A 14439-nucleotide genomic window follows, 5' to 3' on the forward strand; every position below is an offset into this window, starting at 1 on the left:
ATAAATTGTTCAATTAATTATAATTCTTATATATTCTATATAATCTACTTTAATTTTTCTGACAACTATTTGCATACATTCTTTTTGAAACATATAAAAAACCTTAATTTACAAATGTCATCCATAATCCAAAAGGGTTTGACAAGTCACTTCTTGATGTGAATTTTTCCCCAATATCTAGCATAACCCTGTTGTTGCTACATTTGATAGCTTAAACCTGGTTTCAGACATAAATTCCCATTCTCAAAAATCACCTCTGAGGCACTTTCCAACATTGTTGAATCTATTTTACAACAGTCCTCCCTAAAATTGTTTTATTTACTTTACTGCTGATATTTGTAGCACTTGCAATTACAGTAGGTAAACTTATTTTAAAAAAGCATTAAAAATAGTAATTTCTATTACCCTGTGTAGCATGTAGGTGTCCAACATTGCCAATCCATAAGCAGTCTAAACTCTGGAGGATTTGGAGCTGCTGGGGGCACAAGACAGGGGCTAAACTTGGCTAATTATAATCACATGTTCAGGGAAAACCCAACATAACCGTTTTCCAAATTCCCCTTCCAACTCTGAATAATAAACCTGCTGGATTTGTCTACTTGTTTCGCTGTGTGTCCTGTACTGTACTGAACATCCAAACATCGAAGTTTCAATTCAATTGAAATCTAAAACCAAAACCATCTTTACTCTCGATACAGTACCTAGAACGCCGCAAATGTTTTCAACTGCAAAACGGTTCACAAAGGAGAATCTCTCCACAAACCCACTCTTCATTAAGTTTTGTTTCATGAATCTTTACATGTTATTGTGGATGTTTGCAGTGCTGGAGAGAAGCATTTTCACATTTATGGAGTCCTGCAGCTTAGTGGTTAGAACACTCGCCTTGCAAGCGAGGGACCTGGTCTTGATTCCTGGCAGGGTGAAATGTTGGGCAAGTTTCCTTACTCTGTTTACCTAGCAGTAAATAGGAACCCAATCGTTTGTCGACTTGTAAATCGCTTTTCCGGGGGTAATAATTCCTTCAAAAAAATAACAATAATAAATTGCTCATTTCAATCCACAACTATTTGTGGGACACTGCTGTGTGCAGTAGGCTGCCATGTTTCATCCACAAAATATAGTTAATTCACTTTACAGTATAATCTGTGAAACTATTTGAAACGTCTCGAAGACGTCATAAGGCGCTATATCAAATGCAAGGATTATTATTATATCAAATGCAAAGATTATTATTATTAGCTTTCTTCTTGCCTCCAGTATTCAGCGATGATAAAAATGGCAGCTTTTGGGGATGAAGTGTCTGTTTATGTGTTTAGAACATTCTTTGTCCGTTTGTCACTTCCTTAAATGAGCGCAATATCCACTAATAGATTCACTCCACATTCACTCATTGTAAATGTACTTGTTTACACTGATTGCAATACTGCTCGAACAGATGACTCTATACAAAGCCTCACCGTGTCAAAATATACCAAAGACCCCTGCACAGCAAGTCATCCTGACATGTAATAAGCTTGTCAACTTGCTGCCATTTTAACTATCGATCTGTGAAAGCCTGGTTGGAGATGGACTGTTGCATTTCTTCTGATTAGAAAACTACCCTTCACCTCCACAATACATGTGAAGTTTGAAAACAGTAAGGATTTTGAAATAGAAGTTGACTTGGCTATTTTCAATCCAATCCCAAATCCTGAATAACAGTGAAGAAAGATCCTGCATTGGGCACAGATTGACAAATGGCTGCTCAGATACAGAAGCATGACAGCTGCAAAATAACTTGTGTTTGTATAAGAACACGTCCTGTGATCCACACTGTAATGACTTTCGTGTCTGATACGTTTGCAAGGAATGGAATGGAAGAAAACTAAATTCTTAGCGACAACACTCTGATCATTCTGATCGCACATGGATTGTAAGAAAAGATTCAACATTACCCAAAGATTTGACATTGATTTTTAAATTTTACTGAGAGGTTAAATTAAATGCGTCAACGGTAATCTCAGAACCATGTTATATCATTCAAGTACACAGAATCGGTTTCATATCAATACAGGATAGGCGTGCTCAAAGGTTGAAGTTAATTCCTGCTCCAGCTTGAAATTCAATTAAGAACAATCTCCAGACACAAAGACTGTTCTGTTCTCTGAAGCCATTAGTCACGATATGGACTATTCATTTATCCTGCAACACAGAAAATAAACACCACAATTTAACACCAACACAGCTGGTTCCAAGCTCAGCAAACCAATCCTGGCATTCCTATTCAGTAAATGTATCACGAAAAAATGGTTTGTGTAAAGAAACCACTGACACTGAAAAACTTGCTGCCAGTTGAGTTCCTTCAATTGGGCTCCACATTCCCATCTCACTAGGTTTCAGCCACAAGAGGTTCAACACACAAAATGGCCGAACATTGTCTGTGTGTGGAGGGGGGGCTGGTTCAGAAACCATACAGAGAGAATAACAGAGAGTTGTGCACTTTGGGACAGAAAATAGATGAACAAGAATTAGTTGAGAGCTGAAGCCAGATGTAAATAATGGAGAAAAATGAATGGCCTTTTGTTTCCTACAATTTCTGCTTCATCACAAGTGCCTTCAATCAGAGGAATCTCCAAAGGGCAGCAAAGAGACAATAATGTCTGTGTAGTTAGACAAGAAGCTTCACTGTCTCCGTACTGGCTTTATATGTCCTTGTGAAACAATTCATAAAAAACAAGTGCATCCCTAACACACGAGAATACCCGCTATAACAAGCCTTCAATGTAGTTGGAAAATTGCCACACATGTCACACTGGATTGCTCCAGTCATATTACTTTATGGGAAAGAGCTGGAGCAGGCTGGGAATGGACACTATAGATTGGCCTGGAGGTCAAGGTGGAACCTCTTGGACGATACTGATATCATCAGAACGGCAAAGCGTAAGAGGAAGAAGATATTAAAATGATATTAAAAGGATCTATACAAATTTTCAAGGCTGAGGTGGATAGGGGTTAAATGGCCTACTCCTGTTCCTATATATACATGAAGATTCCTTACTATATGAAAATAATTGGTCAAAGAAGGTTGTTTTTCTCTTTCTAGGAAAGAGTACGTGAAACAGAAGGAACTGCCTCTATATATATTTCCTCCTAACCTATCTATTACCATAAACATACCATCAAAGTATCTTGCAGTCCATTATTGAATTTTCACATTATAGTTTACCAGAAATACCTGTTGCAGCTTCACTTGCAACCAAAGAATCCAATATTGGATGTAGATTGACACACAGACAGACATTTTGTCTTTATCTATACTCAGCTGGGTGAACTCCTGTGGGAAGACTCTTGTCAAGTCGAGGGGGTTTACTGTGTGATCTGGCAGCTCCTCGAGTTATCGAAAAGCAAAATAACTGCCATACATCTGTTGCAGAATATATTAGTATAAATGTACCTCTTTAGAAGGGTCTGTGCCTTCCCCTGTGGCTACATTGTTGCCATGCATACCATATATTTTGGGGTTTAAAGCATTTTTTAAATAGAGCTCAGCAACGCCAGTGTCCCAGAAAAGAAATGGCCATGACACTCACACATGCAAGACTTTTCGATGAGGTACAAATCATGCCTCTACGTCAATTGGTTATTGGCGGATACACAGACAGACAAGACACATCGTCTTTATTAGTAGAGATAAAATTTGGCCTAATTTAAAAAATCTAAAAAATGAGCAATTACAAGTTAAAGAAACGTGAAGCTGTGGTTTACCATCACAATATTATGAGCACTTTCATTCATCCTTGAACTTTCCGCGAATATATGGGATACGGCCAACTATTAGTTTCCAGTCTGTAGCGAACAATAGAACCATGCCACCAACAGCTCCCCATGTTGCCACTGTTGGAATCCTGCAAACATAAAAAGGGAAATGATTTTATATAAAATGCAGAAAACTTGCATTAAAATATAAATTTAATCATGACACAATGCTTTATGCCCCATGATTTTACTTGCTTTGAACATAAGCAGACCCCATTTCCCTTTGGCCATATTGTCCCCATCTTTCTGGCACTCAACCCACCCTTGCTTCACAATTTAATTCTATACAACTGTGTTGATGGGTCTAGGCTGAAGGATTCTACCTATCTCCTCCCTAAGCATCATCTTAACACTTCACCACGACCAAGAGGGAAGATTAGTGCCGACTGTGGAGCTCTTCATTACCAGCACTGGCAGCATACGCAGGTTGGTGGCATGTTAGTGGGATGCACTGGCCTGGGGCATCAAACATTCCTCAACATTAGGGAGACAACAACAACAACAACAACAAGATTCCATTTATAAAGCGCCTTTCACGTCAGGAGGACGTCCCAAGGCGCTGAACAGATGGGCAGTGCTCATAAATTAAAGAATTTATAGACTTCCAAGAACTGGACAAATACATGAGAATATAGTTTAGGCTGGCATCCAAGACAGGCAGGATGTCATCTCTGTGTATGCAAATATACCGTACAACCTTGCTGGTCAACATTTTTTCTTTGAGGTAAAGGTACAACTAGATACTAGATTGTTCCTAGATAGCTCCTTTCTGTATTATTTATTAACATTAAAACAATTCGTTCATGTTAAATAGATCAGAGACTTTAGGTTCTTTAATATTTTGATGGTAAACCACAGCTTGAATTTGTGAAAAAAACGTGATTGTAATTACTCATTGTAAATCCATCACAAAGTGGAAATTTACCTGATGAAGTAATTCAGTAGTGTAGAAGGTAACAAAGCAGGATTCGTAATCGCATCAATTAAACAATGGCTACGACTGGACAAACGCTAACTCAAATACTTAACTGCTCAAGGTTTTGCTCCATCTTCTGCTACACAAATTAATTGGCTAGGTGAGCCAAAGTTCCACGTACTATTAAAGTAAAGATGAATTTACTAAGTAAACTACTGTGACTTTACACAGAAAAACTGTGGTAACAAAATCACAACTAGAAACAACTGAACCACATTACTAGCATACAAGTTGTAGAAATGAAAATTGACAAATGCTGTGGAGAAACACAAATGGAAATAAAAACTATTCCACAGGTTCAACACCAGAACAGTGGTATCATAAACCACATTCAACCCATTAAATTATTTTGTGTGTAAAGGGGGAGGAAGAGAGGAAATGTAATGTATAAAGACTCAGTCTCTCCCCGCTCCGCTAGTACAAAGCCAGTTCTTATCCACAAGAAAAAAATAGAAACTAGTTTAAAAGCAAGATCATACACTTGTGTTGCATACATACACAGTTGGAGCTCTGTAGTTTGGGTCCATATAAACCGGACCCCAACTTACAAGGAGACACAACCAATGCTTGGCATGCTCAACGCTGGAAGTGTACCTGCTCTATAGACAGACCCGTGCTATATTAGGGCACATTATACCCTTGTCTGACTGCAGTGTCTGTATTTTGTTGAGCAATATTGCAGTCATAATCGGAAAATAATGTCTCAATTATACCAGGTCAACAACACCTAAAGGAGAATGATACAAGCCAACATCAGCTGTGTTACTATCTCCTAATAGCTCGTATCATGGCCCGAGTACAACATCTAAACCCCAACCCAAATGCTAGGTCATTTTAAGACAAGTAAAAAGCTATCACTGCTATGAGCTTGTTACTACTAACTGTAAAAACTTCAGGCAGACCAGGAAGCCAAACACAAACTCTTAAAATTAAGTTTTGCATTGGCCTCATCTAAACAAGTAATGGGCTCGCAAAACCAAAGAAGCTTGCTGTTGTGACACGTCTCGTCCCCGCAAATAGAGTTACAGTCAATCCGCCTTACAGTATAATCCTCTGAAGCGCTGCTTCGAGACGCCTCGGCAACACGATAAGGCGCGACATCAAATGCAAAGATTATTATTATTATTATAAAGATTACCATTGCTATTAATTGCAAAGAAAGCACGTAGAAAGAAAGAAGCAGCCTGAACTACGAACCACCTTCCCCAAGTAAAAGTACAAGCGTCAAAAAGGAGATCGCAATAGCCTAGTTGAGCTACAAGCAGAGAATTTAGGGTCGAGCTGAGTTGCCTGGTGTGTGTGTGTGTGTGTGTGTGTGTGGGGGGGGGTCGCAAATACTTAAGTAAGAGAATCGTAGATAATTTCTGCAGAGAACCGGCTACTCTTGACCGCTCCGACCTTCACGCTGTGATGGCGAGAAAGTCTGGGATTGGATCGATAATTAAAACCTTTCACTTGTGTGTGTGTGTGTGTGTGTGTGTAGCAACAACAACAACAACAACGACAACACAGGGGAAAAAAAACAACAGTCGGAAAGCGAATGTACATTTTGACACTAAAACGCTGAACAAAAGAGGTTCCCGAACACTTGAGAGGATTACGAGGCCAAACCCAGAGCCGAACTGTCCCTCTGTCCCTGACCCCGAGACAGACACAGGGAGGGAGGGAGGGAGGGAGGGGCTCCGCCAACCTCTCCGGCCCCTGGAGGCCAACCGACCGGTCACTTCCTCTCATGTCGATACTCACAAACCCGCAGAGGTTCAACAATCTTTAATCGAAATAACCCCCCGCCCCCCCCCCTCCCTCTCTCCTGGACAAACACACAGTCACTTCACTGGGGAGATTCTTCCTCTCGGTCACCCCCCCCCCCCCCAAACCGGCCGGACTCAGGTCGCAGCACGAGCTCCGTTGACCAGGGGCGGGGAGGCGAGGCCCGCGGCCTATTAACAACCCCTCCCCCCGCCGCCGCCGTCACACACACACACACACATAGCAGCCACTAGGCCTCGCGAAGCCGCGGTGTAGAGTCTGAGCGCGGCCCGGGCGCCATCGACAGGCCTGAGGCCCAGGACAACCGTCAATGTCACCCGCCGCGGGGGGAGGGGGAGGCCGCGGGGGAGAAGCCGGGAGGGGGGTGAGGGGGGGAAAGCCGGGGGTGGGGTGTGGGGGGAGACCCCACTCCCGGTGTCACTCACCAGCTTTTTGTCAGTTGCGCCGTTTTGGGGCCGAGAACCTTAGACAACATAATGCTCGCGCTCTGCCGCCTCCCGCCAAAATGGCAGCCCCAGCGCCCCGCCCCTCGCCCCGCCCCCGGCCGCTCGCCCCGCCCCTCGCCCCGCCCCCGGCCGCTCGCCCCGCCCCTCGCGGGGAGGTACGCACTGACTGGTGGCCCGCGGGCCGCACCCCCAACACCCGCTGTTTACACCAGTTCTCAATAGAGAAAATAAACAAACAAACAGCCACTGATTGCCTGGTCTGTCACCCCCCACCCCACCCCGACCCCAATCCCCCCCACCCGAGCTGGGCTCGGGGCTCAGCTAAGTCGGTTACACAGCGAGACCCCGCCCCGGGCAAAGTAAATGCAAGTTGCTGTTGTTGTTGTTGTAAATGCGACGATAAATCCTCCGATATTGGCACACGACGAGATTTGGCGTTTAAACACTCCGTTCGCAAGAATAGTTCACAGCAGATTAACAGACGGACAGTGAAGATGCTCATCCCCTCCACGCTGTTCGAGCTCGTTTCACAGGATATACTATAGTGACTGCATTTGTAGCCAATCGTATATATACGTGTGTGTGTGTATATTAATATATATTACACATCCACACCACGGCATATTCCACCCCCTCCTTTGGCACACAGATCAGACGTGGTGAAAATGCTCTGGTTCCGAAGTTTCTGCAAATGGCCCATATCCCAACCACGGTTCAAGAACATTACCTCAAACTGTAGGAAGTTATCAAAAAATGTAAAGTACTGAACAGCAACAAAGCACAAATAGTTAAATGTATGCGTATTAAATCTTTTTTTTAAATTGAAACGCATGAAAAACTCATAATTCTGGAAATAAAGATGCCAATATATATTCCGGGAGGATATTTAATTTAACCTGGAGATTGGATCTCGGATTTGCATTACGCTCAATGACAATCAATGGCTACTTCTGAACAAGAACCACGTTGTGTAGTGGAGGCACTGGTCTGGCAGGAAGTATAAATTGCCAGCTAACGTTAAACGCGTAGTCTGGCTGACACCACCAGTGGGGTGAAATCCCACCTGGGTCTACAGTCACACTTATTAACATAGTGTTCTTTGAGCCCAGGTTTGGCATAGTTGGAATTTCTCCCCATGTAATTGGGCACCGAGCTTACTCAGAACTTTATCTACCCCCCCCGCCCACAAAAAGAACAAGTGGTAATTGAACTCAATGCATGCGCTACAATTAATAATCCTTGCATTTAATATAGTGCTTCACAGAATAGACTGTAAAGTAAATTGATATTAAAGTATATTTCTGGGCAAAACTCATCAGCTAATTGTGCACAGCAGCATCCCACAAACAGTAATGGTTTGAGTGACCAAATCATTATTTTTTTTCTTTTAAAAAGGGGATTAGCATCCGCTGAAAAGCAATCCGCCAATCAACTAACAACCAGGTTCCTACTTACTGCTGGTAAACAGAGGCGTGTGGATTAAGGAAATTTGCCCAGCATTTCACCTTGCCCGGCCAGAGAACCCAGGTCCTCTCGCTTGTGAGGCGAGCGCTCTAACCACTGAGCTGCAGGACTCCACGTTCCTCCCAATACACAAAGTTTCTGATCCACAGTGCGAAAAAGTTAAAGGAAACTTTTTTTTTTAAATTGAAGGTAAACCCTTTATTACAATGACAATGGGTATACAAGATTAAACGGACATTAAAAAGGAGGGGCATTCCCGTTATAAAAATGGCACATTTATTGCTACATTACTGTTATATACATGACAGTCCTCATTAGCTACTAAGACAAAAGGAAAAGATTGAAACTACAATTCTGAATACTCCAGCCAGCTGTTTTTGATGCTTGTACAAACAAATACAAAAAAAAACATGGAACTTGAGGCACTCAGCAACACAATCAGAAATCTAATTGTGCGACATTTAAGTACTGTATGGGCACTAGAAGAAGCCTTTACCTTAAATGTAGTAAAATAAACTTCTGGAATCAGACATTGAGTAAAAATCTACAAAAAGTAACATTCAGAATCCAAGACATTTTTTTTCATCAAGATTTATGGTATAAAAGGATTGCTGTTGTGAAAAATAAGCCAACTTTTTTTCCTTAAATTTCACTTTGTTGTAGGGTATACTTACTGCAAGTCTTTTTCTTAGCAAAAAAAAGCACTAGACAAAAAAGAGGCTTTTAATGAAATGTTAGGCACTGGTCATTTTTCATTCTGTTCACATTGCATCACAAGTACAAGAATGAAAAGGCCACATGTAATTCTTTTTTAAACTATTACATACATACTCAAAATGAGCCGAGAGATGTCACTGCACAATATTTAATGCAGTTCCAGAAATGTCAGGCATTTTTTTAACCCTAAAAAATGTCAAAAAAAAACTTTTTTGTTCTTTCAGTCCCAGTTTTTTTTGCCCATTTTTTCCCCACTTGTTCATGTCCTTTTTTTTTTCTCTTTTTTAAAAAATAAAAAAGTTTATGTCAAAAGCACTGCGTCTTCTGCTTGGCTGGTGAAAGTCCGTGAATGCGTTCTTAGTGGAAGACTGATTCCGGTGGGGGGTTTTGGGGGTGAGGGTGTGTTGGGTGGGGGGTGTACTTTGCATTGGGGTTGTTTCCACGACGCAGGCAGTTGGGCTGCTGCAGTGTATTCAGCTTGGCGTAATGCAAGCCACTGTCAGACAAGTTGCTCACATCCTCATTAGATTCCATAACCAATTCATATGGACTTTAAATGCTCAAACAGTACATTTTGCAGGAATCCTACAAAACATGGGTTTTGTTTATTTTTATTCCCACGTGGAATAAGTCCATGACAAACTAAAGGTCATACAATACCTAGAATCCACAACAATCTTGTGTTGCAATATGAAAAGTCTTCAAAGGACTTTAAAGATCTAAGTACACACTATGCCCAGCTACCTTAAAAAACTACAATGTAAAGTCTAATAATGCAAAAATATAGTTTTGCTCATTTTACATAAAATAACTCCCTACAAACGAATGAACTATCTTGGTGATGCACTCATGTGTTGGCCTTTCATAACCTGATCATAAAGGCAGGGCAGGTGGTTCATAGAATATTGTGTCCATTGGCCAACAATCCCTCTCCCAGTCAATCACTGGGGAGGTTACGGAGTGGTCATGCGTCAACTGAGTAAGACAAATATTGTTTTGCTGGAAATGCTGCAAAACCGAGGGTACCGGAAAGTTGTTTTTTTTGTTATATAAAAAAAAACAATAAGACCAGTTGCTTACAAACATAAGCAAGAAAAAGGACTTGAAATTTTGTTCCAAAACAACCTCATCACCTTGTAGGTTTGAATAAAACATACCGGGATTTAAAACAACCTTAGGCACTAGCTCCTTTTTCCGTTGTGTGGGGAAGTTTTTCTTCTTTGGGCAGTAGAAAAAAAAAACTTTGTTTTTTTTGCAGCATACAGATCCAGTACTTCAACGATATGTAGACTTTTCCCCCATTTTTAGACAGATACAGCAAATGCTCATTCCCACATTTGCGTTTCTGATCCAGAATGGATTCGTCAGTTTATCATTAGTTGTTTCTGGCAGAACAAGGTTTTCCTCTTCACAGAGGAGATGACAATGTGTCTTCCTTGCTCACCACCTTTAGTTCAACCAGACAAGACGGAGCTGGAAATAAAAAGTGTGGCTTGTTAAGAGAGCATTTTCACTATTGGACTCACTTGTGTGAGCACGTGCACGCTCATAGGCATTAATGTTACCAATCCTCAGCTAGAGGAGAAATGTTTTCTCCCCCAACTCATGCAGTGATAAGAAAATTAACCATCAACTTTCTCTTAAAAGTACTTTTCAATTCGTTCAAATATCCCTGAGTTGAGAAAGTTAAATAATAATCTTGTGCGAGGTGGCGAGCGGGGGCAAGGTGGGAGCGGCGGGGGCGAGGTGGCGAGCGAGGACGAGAGTGAGTGAATGTGCGAGCGCACTGGTGCAAGAGTGTGTGCAAGCGAACAAATCGCAATGACCCCGGAGCTCTTCTCACCCAGAGTCCCACCACAGACACCGACCTGAGGCAACAAACATTACGTTCTCTGCAGCAGCAGCAAATATGGGCCGATGAGGTGCGCGAACACACAAGGTGAAAATCAAAATGAATGCGAACGAATCAGTCTGCACTGACGTTACACGGGGGGAAGTTTCTATTGGAAGTCAGCCTCCTGCACTATTCAGCATAGCAGTGGATGAAACGTTACCTTCTACATGTGGCTCACGGCATTGTGATTATCCCCGAGAGCGGGGTGTGTAGGGGGAAGGGGCAGTGGCTGTTCTGCCACGACTGCAGACACCTTCTCTTCTTCCCTTCGTTTAAGGCAGGCAGCTTTAGGATTCAAGTTACGCTCTAGAGTTGAAAGGTAAAAAGTTAATCCTGCAGATTATCTAAGAATAATCAGCAACATCTAGATCATAACAGTAATAACATTCACTTTGTTCAGCCCATTCACAACATTTCAAACTCAAAAAATGGTTGGATGAGTGTAACATGTGCTAGCTATGAAAACTGCATCACTCCTACCAGTCAATCTTTCATTATATATAAAAACACACCAGCCATTGTAATTTGGAATAAAAGGCATAATTTCAATCGGTTTTTAAATCAGCAACAGAAGGGTAAATGTTTTACAGCACTATCCCCTGAACCTGTATGTTACTATAATGACTAAACATTCATTATTGTCAATATCTGCTCCGTATCCTGCCATCTCATCCTCTACTGACTGCTCCAGGTTTGTCTACAAGGAGCTGAACTGATTCCGCCCGCCTCCCCTGGATCGTTGGCAAAACCCAAACTAGTTCATGAAGGTTCTAAGGGGAAGGAATAAGGAATCTGCCAACTTTACCCGATTGGCCTACACATGACTCTCGGTCCACACCACCTGGTTTTGTGGTTATAGCTGGTTAAATTCCAGCAGCTATCCTCCTCCCAACGCACACTCTGGGGTCCCCATAAGCCATGTCTCTTGCCACCCTGCACCAAATATTCTCTGGAACCAGGCAAGTTTGGTTCGTTCTTCAAGGGAGAGGGTGCATGTTCCAGACACGCGGAAATTTCCATGTGTAAGTGGCGTATGTACATACGTGGTGAAACTCAGTCTGGTTTGGGTACTTTTAAGACCAGTGATGGGTTTCTGCATGTATCAGATACCCAGTTGCCTTTTTTTTTAAAAAAAGTGGGTCTCCCTGAAAGACCCAGCAACAAGCCATTCAGTTGCAAAAAACACTTGCTGCAATACAGAAGAGGGGAAAGAGAACCCAAATCATGCAATCTTAATTTGAAACTTGTTCAGGTAAAGAGGGAATGTTTTGGGGATTGGTGTACATGATGCATCAAAAAGACACAACCAAACATTCGTGCCCTCCCTTCGCCTTAAGAGTGTGCGCACCAACTCCGATTGCTTTGATAAATTTCCAAACTTATCGGTTGGTCAGTGCATCAGGAGGTGTGGCAATGAAATTTTTTTATCCAGCAGCTACATGTTCTGTAGCGAAATAGTCGATTAAAGTTAAGCATAATAATAAAAACCCTCAGAATAAACAAAGAAAGAGAGAAGGTTAGGTTAGCAGTTCCAATCGTCTAGAAGCTTGGAATGGCAGGAACAGTCAGCGTTTGCTCTCAGCACAAAGTTCTTTACTGTACCTCGCACTTGCTGTTCAAGGGTCACAATGACTTGGATGGCCTGCTGAAGGATGATCAGTTTGGTTTGAGATTTATCAGCTTTTAAGCGCATCTGACACACGTGGCCCAATTCTTTGAAAGCCTCATTAATGTCTCGGACCCGAACTCGCTCCCTGGCATTATTTGCCATTCGCCTCTCACGATCCTTCACCTCTTTTTCTTCAACTGTATTGCCATCATCAGTACTGCAGGGTTCACAGTGCCAACACGTGTTAGTTAGGACTTGCATTTTGTTTAATAAAAAAAGAGCGACTGTAAATCCTTCTGTAGATTTGATAGCATTAAAAACACAGGCCTATGTAATGTGCCTTAACGTAGTCTGGCCATATGGTGCTTAAACCACATCAGTGCACGTCAGACTTAGCACAGGAACGGAATCAGATCAGTATTTTCAAAATTGATGACTTTCCACGCCACCCTCCAAACCACCGCTCTGTCCGAGCGAAACACGATGATATATTGAATTGAATTTTCCCAACAAATTGTAAGTAAGAGCTGAGGAAATCAACAAAAGGATATACTGTCCTCTGATCTTTGAACCAAGAGACCTGTCACCCAGAGCAAACTGCTGAAAGAGCTGAAGACTATGGGAATTTGCAGGAGTTGTTGTGTAAGTACTGACAGGGACCCACCTCAGCCGCTGACTGCTAAATGCAGACACGCACTGGAACTACCGGTACTAAACTATCACGTCACTAACAACTGCTCAAACCCTTCCTGTGACAAGCTGGGCTTCTGTATATATTGAATTAATGCACTTTCTGCAAATTTGATCACCGTAACCAACATGACAGTATCTGATATGTTCCAATATCTCCTAAGTGCATTAAAACAAAAAAAGGGTCCTTCAATTAGCACACACCCAGGTCGTTCATTTCCAGAATTTTTTTTCGGGAGGTGGGGGTGACCAGGAAGTGTGGTCAAGACTGGGATCCATTTTAAAAAGAACACAGAGCTCCATGCTATGTTGGGAGCACAGTAAGGCAGGTATTCTGGAAGGATGAAATCATGTAGGCCGAAGGGCTTTCATCCGAACAAATCTTGTGACCTGGTGTTAAAATAGCGTCATGGACATCATTCGTAACACCACCGCCAAACACCAGCGCTATCCATTAGGTGTGAACCCACTCTGTTTTCCTTTCATTTGCAACTGTGGCCACTTTGGCTTATTCTCTTCACTACTCCTCTAGTTCTATCCTTCACGTTCACTCGTTAAGATTCCTTTTTAAAATATATTAAATCTCCCCCCCTGTGGCATCTTCTATTGACTACCTGAGCTACATTACTGACACTGCTCACAGCTCTGATGGCTTTTCAACCACTTAACACTGGTGTGCAAAGCAAGACCCAACTGAGATATAAGCTGCTCAATGCCTGAGTTAGATGGAAGAAACGTGCGAGGCTAGGCTTGGCCAGACAGCAATTGGATTTGGCCAAAGGTTTTGAGTCTCTGAACTCTAAATCCAAGTTGGATATAACCTTGGAACTAGCATAGTTAGCAGATAACTAAATATGAGAGACATCGGATCTGAGAATTGATTATATTTTACACCAATTTTGTTGGTTTAAACACTGCCGAACAGCAAGTACGAGGTCAGAATGGAGCCAGTGAGTGACCGTGGCTTGGGGCCATCCAAGCTAAGAACGAGAAAGGAGAAAACAACTGTTACGGAAGTCAGACAAAAAGAAACACAACTAAGAGCAAAAGCTGGCTGTTTGCAAACGCTTCCCAAACG

General features: G+C 42.1%; 2 protein-coding genes across 5 annotated transcripts in view; both read right to left on the reverse strand.

Moving 5' to 3' along the window:
• Positions 1–1941: 1941 nt before the first annotated feature.
• LOC103189693 (cytochrome b-c1 complex subunit 10) lies at positions 1942–7077 on the reverse strand. Its single transcript, XM_007910181.2, has 3 exons — positions 6967–7077; positions 3745–3884; positions 1942–2181 (listed from the first exon to the last, which is right to left on the reverse strand). The coding sequence occupies exons 1-2, from the start codon at positions 7014–7016 to the stop codon at positions 3767–3769; spliced, it is 168 nt and encodes a 55-aa protein (XP_007908372.1). The 5' UTR covers positions 7017–7077; the 3' UTR covers positions 1942–2181; positions 3745–3766.
• A 1544-nt stretch (positions 7078–8621) lies between these two features.
• The window catches only part of LOC103189692 (transcription factor E2-alpha), a 33496-nt gene continuing 27678 nt past the window's right edge, over positions 8622–14439 (reverse strand). For 3 of the 4 annotated variants that reach the window (XM_042342653.1, XM_042342652.1, XM_042342651.1), the window contains exons 17-18: positions 11223–11368; positions 8622–10641 (exon numbers count right to left, since the gene is read on the reverse strand). In XM_042342653.1, coding sequence (XP_042198587.1) covers positions 11226–11368 — 143 coding nt within the window. In that variant the 3' untranslated portion in view covers positions 8622–10641; positions 11223–11225. Of the gene's footprint in view, positions 10642–11222; positions 11369–12664; positions 12889–14439 lie in introns of all 4 variants that reach the window. The other variant, XM_007910180.2, reaches the window with a different exon arrangement.

The sequence above is a fragment of the Callorhinchus milii genome, unplaced genomic scaffold (assembly GCF_018977255.1).
Source record: "Callorhinchus milii isolate IMCB2004 unplaced genomic scaffold, IMCB_Cmil_1.0 Scaffold21, whole genome shotgun sequence".
Lineage (NCBI taxonomy): Eukaryota > Metazoa > Chordata > Chondrichthyes > Chimaeriformes > Callorhinchidae > Callorhinchus > Callorhinchus milii.

Excerpts from the sequence above, each read along its gene's own strand:
- LOC103189693 (XM_007910181.2), bottom strand. The coding sequence starts at position 7,016 with ATGTTGTCTAAGGTTCTCGGCCCCAAAACGGCGCAACTGACAAAAAGC. Across the intron at positions 3,885-6,966 it reads GCGCAACTGACAAAAAGCTG|GATTCCAACAGTGGCAACAT; the intron begins GTGAGTGACACC and ends TTATGTTTGCAG.